Source organism: Crinia signifera, chromosome 1 (assembly GCF_055691185.1).
Source record: "Crinia signifera chromosome 1, ASM5569118v1, whole genome shotgun sequence".
In the NCBI taxonomy this organism is placed as follows: Eukaryota; Metazoa; Chordata; class Amphibia; order Anura; family Myobatrachidae; genus Crinia; species Crinia signifera.
Genome location: NC_139217.1, coordinates 372,110,572 through 372,123,665, shown reverse-complemented (window position 1 = coordinate 372,123,665; position 13,094 = coordinate 372,110,572). Strand labels below are relative to the sequence as shown.

Here is a 13,094-nt window from a genome sequence, read left to right as displayed (position 1 = left end):
AATAACAAAGGAGAAAAGTCACCACAGTTCGTAATGTTTTTATACGTATTTCACAATTTGTGGACACCATTAAAGTAAACATCCTTCGTTTTACTTATTACAAATACTACAAAGTCTTGCTGTGACAAACCAACTGACTGAACAGTTCAGGAAATGAGTCTAAAAAGTAAAAAATTAAGTTCAGAGAAATACATGCACTAGTTAGTAAATAGATACATGACAATAAAATCTAGGTACTTATATGTTAGCCGGGCGCCCGGCTACGCTACGCTGACAACGTAGCTTTGGCTACGTTGTCAGCGCTGCGTAGCCATTGCCGGGCGGCCGGCTAAGCAGCGGGCGGCCAGCTAAGCAGCGGGAGGGCGTGCGGCGGCGGCCGGCTACCAGCGGGCGGGAGGGCGACGGCGGCCGGCTAAGCAGCGGGCGGTCGGGCAGGTGACGCGATGCGGCCGCTGGGGGAGCATCACATGTTTTCCCGGCTCCCCCAGCGGCACTAGCCAGCCACCTTTGCCATCGATGGTCCCCCAGCCACCTTTGCCATCGATGGTTGCCATCGATTGCAAAAGTGCAACTGACCATATCGATGGTGTATGCAATGGATGGTGTATGCAATGGATGACCATCGATGATTTTTAAACATCGATGGTCACTCAGGGATGGCCATCGTTGCCTTTGCCATTGATGATTACCATGGTGTATAAGTATGCAATGGATGACCATCGATGGTTTTACACATCGATGGTCATCCAGGGATGGCCATCGTTGACTTTATCATCGATGGTTACCATCGACGGCAAAAGTGCACATGACCATCGATGGTGTACAAGTATACAATGGATGACCATCGATGTTTTTACATATCGATGGTCATCCAGGGATGCCCATCGTTGCCTTTGCCATCGATTGTTACCATCGATGGCAAAAGCGCAACTGACCATCGATGGTGTATAAGTGCAATGGGAGACCATCGATGTTTTTACCCATCGATGGTCATCAAGGGATGGCCATCGTTACCTTGCTATTGATTGCAAAATTGCACCTGACCATCGATGGTGTATATGTATGCAATGGATGACCATCGATGTTTTTACACATCGATGGTCATCTAGGGATTTTTTGTAAACATCGATGGTCGATGGCCATCCCTAAGCGCTGGGACTGTCATGGCGGACAAACGCAGAGCATATCCCCACTATCCACATCATACCCTCACTATCCACGTGGGCGTGGAGTTAATCTTCTAAAAAGCCCCGCGAGGGGATATGCGTCCGCTCGCCACGCTTCGGGCTCGGTGGCTCGCTGCGCTCGCCACACTTTATAAAATTAACTCCACGCCCACATGGATAGTGGGGGTATGACGTGGATAGTGGGGGTATGACGGGGATAGTGGGGATATGAAACATTATGCATTAACGTAGCTCAATATACGTAACTTACGTAGTTTAAGTAACTAGCATAGTGGTGTATTGTATTCTCAATACACCACTACGCAAACTACGTAACGGGCGCCTAACGTGGAAGGATTTAGGAGACTAAAATACCTATTCTATGTCAAACTTTTTATTTCTCTTCAGAAAATTATTAGAAACTGCAATTTCTGTATCATTTTATATACTGTTACTATGTATTAACAGCAGGGCCGATGCAAGGTATTTTGGCACCCTAAGCAAAACTTCATCTTTTTGCTCCCACCCCATCACATGTACACCAATACTGACTTTCCAAAATCTGAGGTGAAGGTGAATTCTTCAAACACCCAATGTTGACTGGTCGTGCAACGGATTGTGTGCACAAGATCGTACGATGCACCGTCCCGCTAGTCGGCCCCAAGATGAGACGCGCTCTCATTGTGGTCGAACAAGCTGCTGTATGTGCTTAAAAGCACATGCAATTGCTTTTTCCACTGCTCCACAAACTACATACGACCTGATCCTGATGTATGGATAGCTTTAGAATTTAAAAACCTGCTGTTTGCAGGTGCCATCCTGATGCAGTTTTCTCAGAAATCTCCTCCCAGTCCTAGACCAGTGGTTCTAAAACTCGGTCCTCAGGACACAGGACACAGTTTGTGTTTTCCAGGTCACTTTACTGACTGACACATTTAAAAATATCCCCAGCTGGAGCTAATTATTTCACTTGATTCTGCGAGGAGACCTCCAAAACATGCACTGTGTGGGGTCCTGAGGAACAACTTTGAGAACGTGTGCTGTAGACCAAGGTACCCAATTATTAAAAATGGGGATTAAGATCTGACTCCTGTGTGCGAAATCCCTAAAAGTGAAGCTTTTATGAGCTTGTCCCCTTTGGTTTATGCCAGCGTTTCTCAAACTGTGGGTCCTGACCCTAAAGTGGGTCCTGACCTTCTCAGCATGGGGTCACGACTCCATGTTGCTGACCATCAGGCTGATGACTTTTCTAATCTCAGTCAGTGATTCAAGGAGTCTGAAACCTCTGTTATTTAGACTCCTCCCATCATTTTGTGCCTCCACAATGCTGCCATGTACTGGCCATCGGTGCCTAGTGGTAGTTTTACATATCAATGGTCATCTATTATGTTTAAGTGATTGGTCTGTAGGCCAATCCATACACGTGGGCAGGGCTTTGCGGGTGTCGGGGGTGGGGCTATGCTCGGTGTCCCGGCACTTTGGAAAAAATAAATAAACATCTGGTTTGCTGTGCCATCGATGTAGGGAAACCATCTGGTTCTCCCTCATTGATGGCAAAAGTATTCGACATCGGCCATAAACCATCAATGATTTCGAATCATCGATGGTCGATGGCCATCCCTAAGCTGCACTATATAAGAAACTGTAAATAAATAAATCAGCACCACCACCACCACAGAGGTGAGGAGCAGTGTTATATGCAGATTAAATTAAAGGTAATTTATCATTCATTTCACTTATCCAGGCTTGAATTAGGTGATTCTGAGAAAAAGAATCTGGGTTAAAATTTTTAGTTAGCTGTCCTGAAACCTGCATTTTCTGTGTATAACTATTTTATGTTTCCTTTCCACGGTGTGTAAATATAACAACAACAAAAAGGCACAATTGCAACAAAATCATAACTTTAGTGCAGGGGTGGGGAACCTTTTTGTGCCAAGGGCCGTTTGCATAGGGGAAAAAACCTTCGGGGGCCATATGTAAAAATGTCTCTTACAAATTGTCCTGCTGCAGCCGTCCCACTCTCCGGTGGCTGCCGCTGAATAGGACTGACAGTCTCCGGCTGCTATTGATTTATACCCCTTTCACACCAGAAATGCAGGGACAAACCCGGGGATTCAGTTCCCGGGACAAGCAGGGACATTCCCGGGTTTGGACCCATTCACACCAGAAATGTCCCTGCATTTTCTGGTGTGTGAAGGGGGCGGGAAGGAGGCCGGCAGGAGGGGGGGGGGAGGCGGGCAGTTGGCGGGATGACGTCGGGCAGTCAACGGGATGGCAGCGGAGGTGGACAGGAGGTGGGGAGAATACTCACCCCGGTTGCTGGTCCTCCGCACAGGCCAGGGATCCACACAGGCGGCGGCTCAAATGACGGGACATGCGGCGGATGAAGATGACGCAGCTCTCCGGCGTCCTCACTGTCGCCGGAGAGCTGCGTCATCATCATCTACCGGCTGTCCTGTCATTTACGCCCGCCGCCTACATTAATTCCCGTCGGACAGGACACGGAGGACACGGCAACCCGGGTAAGTATACCCTTCACCTTTCACACCAGCCAGGTCCCCGTGTTGAACCTGGGAACAACCCTGCTACCTAGCCGGGTTGGATTGCCGGCAAATTAGCCCGGTAATTTGTCCCGGGTACCTTTCACACCAGAGGTAGTACCGGGTTGTTCTCGGACTCAACTCGGGAATTTAGGCTGGTGTGAATGGGGTATAAGAGGAATCATGCAAGAACTACCCTGTACTTGTGTCCCGGCAAAGCCGCCGGACGGGTGGGCGGGCCACTCAGACAGGCTATGGGGGCCGCATATGGCTTCCGGGCCTGAGGTTCCAAACCTCTGCTTTAGTGGCACTCTCTCTAACCAGCTTTCCCATTTGACTAAGCAAACGGTATACAGACATTAGTTCGACATGCATTGGATGTGATAATACTCTTAACTTATAAAGGGTTAGAGAAGTAGTGACTTTCCCTCCACTGTTGTTGCAGCCTCCGACCCAGGAACCGGCTTCCATCACGTCACTTCCGATCCGGCCCCAGCTTTGTATAACAACAATAACACATATAGTCAAAATTGAAATCTAATAGACATCAGTTTTCAGCCGCATTCGATGCTGTTTTGATCCCTATTTGTGTCCCCACACCATCGAAATCTAATAGAAAAATAGACTATGCAGGCAAGACTCCTGCCTCCTCCCCCGCCCCAGATGACACTCCGCTGATCCGCCCCCATGTGATATCAGCAACCAGGCTTATAGCAATGTGAAAGGGGTAAGAAGCAGTGAGTATCCTAACCAGGATGGATGACCTGTACACTGACATGACAGTTCAGCCCAGCATCAGCGCCATTTCAACTTGTGGGCTCAATGGGCAGCTGCCCATGGGCCCCCAATTCTAGGGGCCTTCAAGCTGAGGCATTTTAGGTTGTAGCTATATGCCTGGTCGCTCTGATTGTGAATTACACACAATTAGAGCAGCCACCACAACCATCTTTATGAAAACCTTACTAATGGCTGACATCAGGATCCCCAATGTCAGAGCCCTATACCACAGCCGTGTGTAGCATCCACATTGTGAGTGACTCATTATCTCTCCCAAAGGGGGAGATGGCTCTAAAGTGAAAATGCGGTAAAAACCTTGTTATCTCGGTTGTCACCGCATTCTCTTAAGACCGCACGCCAGGTCATCGCTGCGGAGGCCTATGGGCTTCTCTCCGCAGCGCTGTGAGATCCCAGCATGCCCCGTGGCCGGCACCGCCACTCTGCGCAGGTCTCAGATCTGGAAGCTAAGGGATGGTGCTGCATCGCAAAGGAGCTCTTAACGCAAGAGCTGTCCTTTCCATTACTAATCGCATATGTGATTAGTAAGAATGCGGTAGCCGTTAGAGGGGGACTGTAAGGGGCAGCGGATGTTAGAGCATCCCACCCAAAATGAGAGAGGAAAATAATATATTAAATGTTTTGTATACTTTATCATGAACTTCTAAAAGCTACTTTTCAGATTAGTCCCTTTACTAAAACACCAGTAAAATGTGCTACTGAAAAATAAATGCCATTACACACTATGTAACAGCTTTGGGTAGGCACAGGCGGGCTAGGTTATATAATACAGCCACGGGTCAGCTGTTTGTCCTTAAAAGGTGTAATCTATGTATATGCCCTGTCTGTACAGCTGCATGCGTGATGCAAAGTGAGGAGCCCCAATTGTTGTAAATAGCTGGCCGCCAGTGGCCACCGCGTTTACAGTGTGCATGAGAAACGACAGAAGCAGCAGCACATGAGTATACACTGGACTATCTGTCATCGCTGTCTGCATCTGCAACTCTCTCCGCCCCTCCCCTACATTCGAATTTTCTACCCAGCCAATGACAGCAGCCTTCTCACTGTACCCGCCCGTTTTAGACTATACCCCCTCCTCGTCTCCTCCCTCCAAGCTTTATTAACAAAGAGACAATGTTTACATATCTGAAGGAGGATGGCTCGATGTGTAGTGCCCCTGTATTATGCCATGGGACGCCCAGGTTAGTGACAGCAGCTGGCGTATACTATTACTAGTACCAGGTGGTCTACCCGCCATGTATCTGTGTTCCGGCTGGCGGCTCGCTGTAGCTGGGTTGGTAAATTGTGTGTGATATATATATATATATATATATATATATATATATATATATATATATGACAGCAGTAGTAAGCTGTTGTGTATACATGGCACCCAGTATATGGGGCAGTTCACTGCTTACTGCTAATAGACGGGAAATAATAAGGTCGGTTCACACTAGAGCGGGGGATCACTGTCCATCATACGTGCGCCACACTAGCGCGGCCCAGACCTTCTGTGGCGGCCGGGGAAGTTCTCCCGCATTTACTGCTGCTTCGGTGTGTGACACGTCCCCATACCCCCGGTCTGAATATATATATACAGCGCAGCTGATGGAGCCTTGTGTGATGTCCAGTTACAGCCAATATACTGGACTGGAACCGCATTTGTGTAATGTGCCCAATGGCAGCGCTGCAGGGTAGCAGGAGGGAACTGCTCCGTGATGCTCTGCATTGCATGGTGCAGCACTAGAGGTGGTGGAAGTTATGCTATGTACTGTGTGTGTAGTACATTGGGTTGCTCTAAACTATAATTACACTCAGTAGTCAGTACAGTGGCTTTTGTGTATTACGCTTTCCAACACTCAGAATTGGATGTAGAGGACTATGGGCCTGATTCAGTCCCGCTCGCTAAGCATCGGTTGGTCGCTAATTGAGGGGCTAAATGCCGCCCCACCAAACACCCTCCTCCAGCCCTGCTTGCATCCCCTCGGTAACATGCGAGGGGATGTGTCTGAGATCATATCGCCTTGCAGGCAGCGGAAGGGGAGAGAAATAATTTGATGGTCGCCGTCCATCGAATGATCCTCTCACCTTCGGAAAGAAGTCACTCTAAACTGACTTTTATTTTCGTCAGAGTCTGCCGAAGAATGGGCAGGCGCTGCTTATGTTCCCAGGGGAACGGCCAGCGTTTTCATGGGGATGCCCATAAACACTGGGCATTCCCCTGCTCGCTCCCCTACCGGTGGGAACGCCTTGGCAACTGTTATAGTCACCGAAGGCGTTTGAGCCGCACCATTAGTCCCCAAAGAGAATACGCCAGGGACCGACCCAATGTGAATCAACCCGTATGTGCACTTTTTTGGAGGTCCCTGCCGCCATATAGTTGCCGTCACCCAATTTAATTCCCCTTTTTATTAGCCTATTTATGATATATGATTAGATGCTGCGGTACTTGTTTCCTAGCACGGCACCCCCGATGCGATGCGTTTTTTAATTGTACAAGCACCCTGATGGGTGCTTACAATGTTAAATGCACCCACACTATCAATGCAGGGCCGGCAACAGAAATCTTGGGGCCCGGAACACTGATATCTCTGGGGCCCCCGCAACACAGAATGCGGATTATTACATTACATATTGAATGTATTTTATTTATTATTAGAAATTAATAGATAACTAATATTTACAATGCAATATAATAGGGAAGGGCAGATGGGAGGGCACAGCATTTTGTGTTGTGTGGTTTGGTGTGTTCCGCATACCCTCCAACATGATCCATTCCATTAGGTACAAAATGCTCTGTTCCTGGACTTCCCTGTCAGAGGCAGTTGCAGAGGTGAGGCTGCAGCATAGTCCAATATTCAAAAAGGTGAGCCACACCTAATGCCACCCCATCCTGGACTCACTGACAGTTGATGTGACTCCCCCTCTTTGAATTTTGGACTGTACTGGAGCGCCACCTCTGTAACTGCCATTGGCAGGGAAGTCCAGGAACAGAGCATTTTGTACCTAATGGAATGGGTCATGTTGGAGGGTATGGTTCCGTGATGTGACTAAACTCATTAGAACGGGTAGCCAGACAGGTGATTAGGCAGCCATGCATACAGACCCTGAGTCCCTCAAAGCTTTGGGGCCCCTCAACTGGTCGGGGCCCGGTACGAGTGTCCCCTTTGACCCCCCCTGTCACCTGCCCTGTATCAACGCAAAGGCGAAGTGCAAACCCGAAGTGTGGCGAGCGCAGCGGTACGCGTCCTCCGACCTTTTCATACCCCCACTATCCATGTCGGCGTGGAGTTGATTTTAGATAGTGTGGTGAGCAGATGCGTATCTTTACATGTATTCCGCATCCCCTCGCTGCGCTCACCACGCTTCGGGCTCGCTGCGCTCGCCACACTGTCAGATCAACTCCACGCAGTCGTGGATAGTGGGGGTATGAAAAGGTCGGAGGACGCGTACCGCCGACCCTCGCGGGCTCTCTGCGCTCGTATATGATCGCATTGTATGCATACGATGCGATGCAATATTTTATTGTCCAATATCGTGTCGCATACCATTGTATACCTTATTTAGCACAATGGTATACGATGCAATGGGTGTCGTGCTAGGAAACAAGTACGATGCTACTTATTTATTTAGGACATTCTAGAAGATAATAGATACATTCTGGTTGCCCATATCAATGTCCCATCTTCATAGAACTCCCATCTTAGTAAATAAACCCTGATGTGTATGATGCATTTGTTTTGGTGGCGAGTTGCTGAAGAAATATTTAATAAGAGAAAAAATACCTGGGGAACTGTGAATATAAATCTGGCAAAATATAAGGTTTATTGTATAAGCATTGGGTTCAATTCCCTTAATTGAAAAGGGCAATGCTTTTGCTAACTCTGATTTGCTAATAAAATCATGATTTTCTTATCAAAGCATAGCTAGGTAAAATGTTGCCCTTTTAAATTTCAGGCATAAATATGATCACAAGTGCCAGGTTTTAGAACCTGATGCTTACTAGAGAAATCCTTTGTGTGCCCTGGCATCCCAGGATTGCAGGGGTGTCTTGGATTGGTGGTCCAGTACTAACTCAAATTATGTATGGTCAATGTGATAGGCAAAACTAGTGCTTGTGCCTTCTATTTATACTTTTTGCGGACAAACTGAAGTAAAGAGCCCACACGGGGCGATTCCAGGGCATTTTCTAAGCAATTTCACTAGATTGCTTACAAAATGCCCCTACATTGCTCTGTGTGTGGGGGCCATAGCGATGCGTGTCGCTATTGCCCAGCGATTAAGATCCTGCATACAGGAGAAATTGATTAAGATTGCCGTTAGACCAGTGTTCTCACCGGAGATCTCACTGGAGTTGTCACCGGAGATCACTGGCCCTGACAGATCGCTCAACGCACAATGCTACCATCACGCTGTGTGCTGAGCGATCTACATTGCTCAGATCACTCAGCAGTTTCACCCTGTGTGTTGGCCCCTTTAATCCAGTTCCTTACCACATAATTGAACCTATAAACACAGATTACTTAATTTTAATATTTTATTAAAAATGTCCTCTTTTCATTTTTAGAACCTAGTATATTTACCCCATAATGGGTGTATTCAGTCCTGGCTGATAGTCATATTAAAAGTCAACTCTGCATTGCTGGAAATGGCGATTAACTGTCGAATTGGCATCCTTTTTCCATAAAAAAAAAAAAAGAAGACTATCACCATCTTTTCAACTTTCGTAATATTTCTGAAAGTCAGCAGATCGGAGCTGACATTGAATAGGTTGAATGTAAATTTGATCCATTCTTGTAGAAAATAGACTATATTTTAGACAATCGGCAATATCGTCCAGCAGTGAATACCCCCTAAGTATCAATGACCTAATATCCGGTAAGAGTGGTACAAGCTTAGGGCAGCTCCACCATGTATAAAGAAAAGTACTCTCATTAGGCATCCTCTACACCAGTGATTTTCCAGGTCACCCTGCAGGTGCACTAATTATTCACTGACACAATGTGAACTGTTGGTGGGTCCTGAGGATCGAAGTTAAGAACCACTGCTCTACACCAGTGGTCAGGGAACTCGGTCCTCATTACCCCACACCGTGCATGTTTTGCTGGTAACCCAGCAGGTGCACAGGTGCACTAATTACTCAGACACATTTGATAAGGCCTGCAGGTTAAGTTAATTATTTCACTTGTAATTCTGTGAGGAGACCTGCAAAACATGCACCGTGTGGGGTAATGAGGACCGAGTTCCCTGACCACTGCTCTATACCATATGCTTGGGAAATTGGAAGATATTTTATGTAAACATATTGCCAACAATATAGTAGCTTAGAAAACTTGTATTTTCACACACATGGAAATTGCAGCTGCATTATCTCTAATCTCCCACTCCCAGTCTTCCTGATTGTGGGGGTGAATCAATTTTTTTCTGTGCGCCTGATCGCAATATACCCATTTATTCTATATTCTTCTCCATGCAAGCGTGGGAGTTGTATTTTGTAGATTCTGGTTGCTATGGGTTTCCTTAGCTAATAACTTAGATTTTTATTTAGAATTTGTGCAAGGCTGCTCCCCATACAGTATTGTTTTTGTTTTACGTTTATGTTTTCCCTTTATCAGAATTATTGGTTACACCACTGTGTTCTAATACTTAAGAACTTTACTGCCTCTCCCTATATATTGCTATAAATGAATCTGTAAGTAATTCAATGAAGAATTTTTTTATAATGGAGCATTATTCTATCTTGTCTCCTTGTAGTGTGTAATAGAAGACCCTGAATTAAACTGCAACATGGATACATCAGATGTTGCAAAATCGCACACAGAACTTGCAGAGCTTCCAGAAAATCATGACCTTCAAACCTTTGGAGATCGGTGGGTTTAAAAGGAAAAACTGCATTTTCCTTTGGGGGAAAGGCAAAAATCGGTTGTTTAAAACTATATTAGACGTTTGTTGAACTTCTAGGTATTCTGTAGGAAAATATACATTGCTACAATAAGGCGGTATTCAAATGTTTTTGCCAGTTTCAGCTACCAACCCCCATCCTGGCCAGCTGAAGTAACTTGTTGGAGTGCTCAAGTGGGACTGATCATCACAAGCCCAGTAGTTTAGTCAGGTTCAGCCGATATAAGTGTGGCTAAACCTGACCATAATGAATGCGATGTGTGTGGGGAAAAAATCGATGTCCCTTTTTTTATTGTATTTTTGTCATAAATGTAAATAGTTATAAGCCTTGTTTTTCTAGTTCCTTGTCATCTTGCAGAGGTAAGATGTAGCCTAACCGTGTAATCTCAAGTATTTCCTTCTAACTGTGCTTTGGTCGAAGTCTAGGAGTACAGCACATAAAGGATCTTCCCTCTCTGGCCATCCCTGCCAATCTGGAGACTTGCAGACATCCTCTTTAAAAGATCTTTACAGCATTGACAATCAGAGAAGCTGTGAGGTATTTATCAACTGTTCTCCCACCACTATTCCCCCTTTTTTTCTTTTTCTCTTTTTCTACTGATCTAATCGTTTACATTTTTCAATATTTAACACTTTTTTTTTTTTATAAATATGTGTATATTAACTATATTTTTAACACCTCCAGATTAATTTTTAATCATAAGCTGCTAAACATGGAATGATTTAATTAACATAATAATCAGCAGAGCTCTGTATAATGGTGTGATCATAGTGTGACAATTTATATGTATTTCTTTGCCCACATACCCCTCCTTTAGTCTCTAAAAAGCAAATTAGTAATCACATTTTTTACAATTAAAGAGGATTTAATGCCTTTTGAGTGAATTCTTAGATATAAACTGGCATAACTGAATCGTACCATTTATTAGTTGACCCGTGGATGATGGTGTGACTGCGCTGTATTAGAGTATACAATATTTATATATAAAAATTTGATCAGGTGTGTGAAAAATTAGAAAATTTAATGACACAATTGAAACATAATATAAAAACAATAATAAGAAACATATAATGCAACCAGACAATTAAAATTAGTAATAGTCACCCACAGATTGTCCAGAGGTTAGTCCATAGGGGAATAGATCTTCTGATTTTTTTTTCACAACTTTTTAGGATGCGCGATATTTGGCGATCAAGGTTGGAGAATTTTGGCCTCATTTGTAGAATGCCTTATTTGTATTCCACTTGTATGGGGATATTGCTTCCCAAAGTCGACTTGTATGTCCACACCACAGGTTTGAATCAGGCTTTTTAGGAGGTGGTTTGCCTCCAAATAGATGGTTCGCCTCACAGTGGAGATGGAAGGGGTATAATACCCTTTAGGAGTTCACTCCTGGTTAGGCAGGTGTATGTTCAAACGAGGCAAAGATGGAGTTCCTTTTCCATATAAGAATCGGGCAGTCCTCTGGTAGGGTGCAAATATTAAAAGGGGGTGTCTGGATAGCGGGCTGACACCTACGCGTTTTGCTGCTATCTGCAGCTTTTTCAAGGTGACTGGTTCAGTGTCCCGATCGGGTTTAAATACCCTTAGTAACAGTAATCATAGCACACACCTGATCAATGTGTTTAGCATTCAATTAAACCAAATATTGATATAAAACATATGATTCTACTTACCACTATGTATATATTTATAAAACGAGTATTAGTATCGTCAGAAAAAGATATATTTCAAAAACACCGGTATCGAGTGCCGGAAGTGTGTATACTTCGTCATTTCCGGCTCGTGGAACGCAAGACACATCCGGTTTCTTCCCATAGTCCGGATGATGTCTGCGTGTCATGAAAACGGAAGCGGCTAGCATTCAAATAGCTGCATAGCGCAGCGTGCTCTCCAAAGGGCGGAATGACGGTAAAATAAACAATGTATTCTAAGGGATAGTGTACCTACACATAATATCATGGGATAGGGTATTTAAACCCGATCGGGCTCACTGAACACTGAATATTGTTTTTTATATTATGTTTCAATTGTGTCATTAAATTTTCAAATTTGTCACACACCTGATCAAATTGTTATATATAAATATTGTATACTCTAATACAGCGCAGTCACACCTCTTTCTCACTTTCTCACTCGATTGTATTGGGAATGACTATCCCTTTTTTTTTCTTTTTTTTCTGCTAGGCCAAGCACACTCGTACCAAAGCGCCCAGTGATATATTCTTTTTATCCTTGAAATACTGCAAAAGTCTGTTCATTGGCTGCTGTCAGTGCTGGTTCTAAACTCTTCTTGTGTTTCAGGCTCGGTGGATGCAGTTATTTCAGCTGGTTGAGCGACAATGTCAAGTGCAGATAGATGCCCAACAGGAGCAGTTTAATCATCAGATACAGGTGAGGCAAAGCTTTTCCACCATATTATTCATGCTCTCTTTACTGGCTATTATGTTGGCCTTTAAAACAAGGTCCTAGATATAATAGTGGCTGAGACTTTTGTCACTGATGCTAATGGGTCTATATTGTAATACTGCTGCTAATGGGCATCTGTTACACCCACTGGCCTCCACCCAAATCTGCACCATTGATTGCACTTGTAGTGTTCACTCTAGGTTTTCTTTTAGGGTTTCTTTGCAGGGTGCTGACCACCAGGCAGGGCACTTTTTTCAATCGGGAGGGAACATTTTATAATAGAAACTTTTTTTAATAAAA

At 44.8% G+C, this 13,094-nt stretch overlaps 1 protein-coding gene across 4 annotated transcripts in view; it reads left to right on the top strand.

Annotated features, from left to right (window-relative positions):
* The first annotated feature begins 5,594 nt into the window (after nt 1-5,594).
* Nucleotides 5,595-13,094, top strand: part of MPHOSPH9 (M-phase phosphoprotein 9) — a 76,293-nt gene continuing 68,793 nt past the window's right edge. For 2 of the 4 annotated variants that reach the window (XM_083151271.1, XM_083151267.1), the window contains exons 1-4: nt 5,595-5,682; nt 10,238-10,353; nt 10,811-10,922; nt 12,690-12,779. In XM_083151271.1, coding sequence (XP_083007397.1) covers nt 5,665-5,682; nt 10,238-10,353; nt 10,811-10,922; nt 12,690-12,779 — 336 coding nt within the window. In that variant the 5' untranslated portion in view covers nt 5,595-5,664. The other 2 variants (XM_083151268.1, XM_083151272.1) reach the window with 2 other exon arrangements.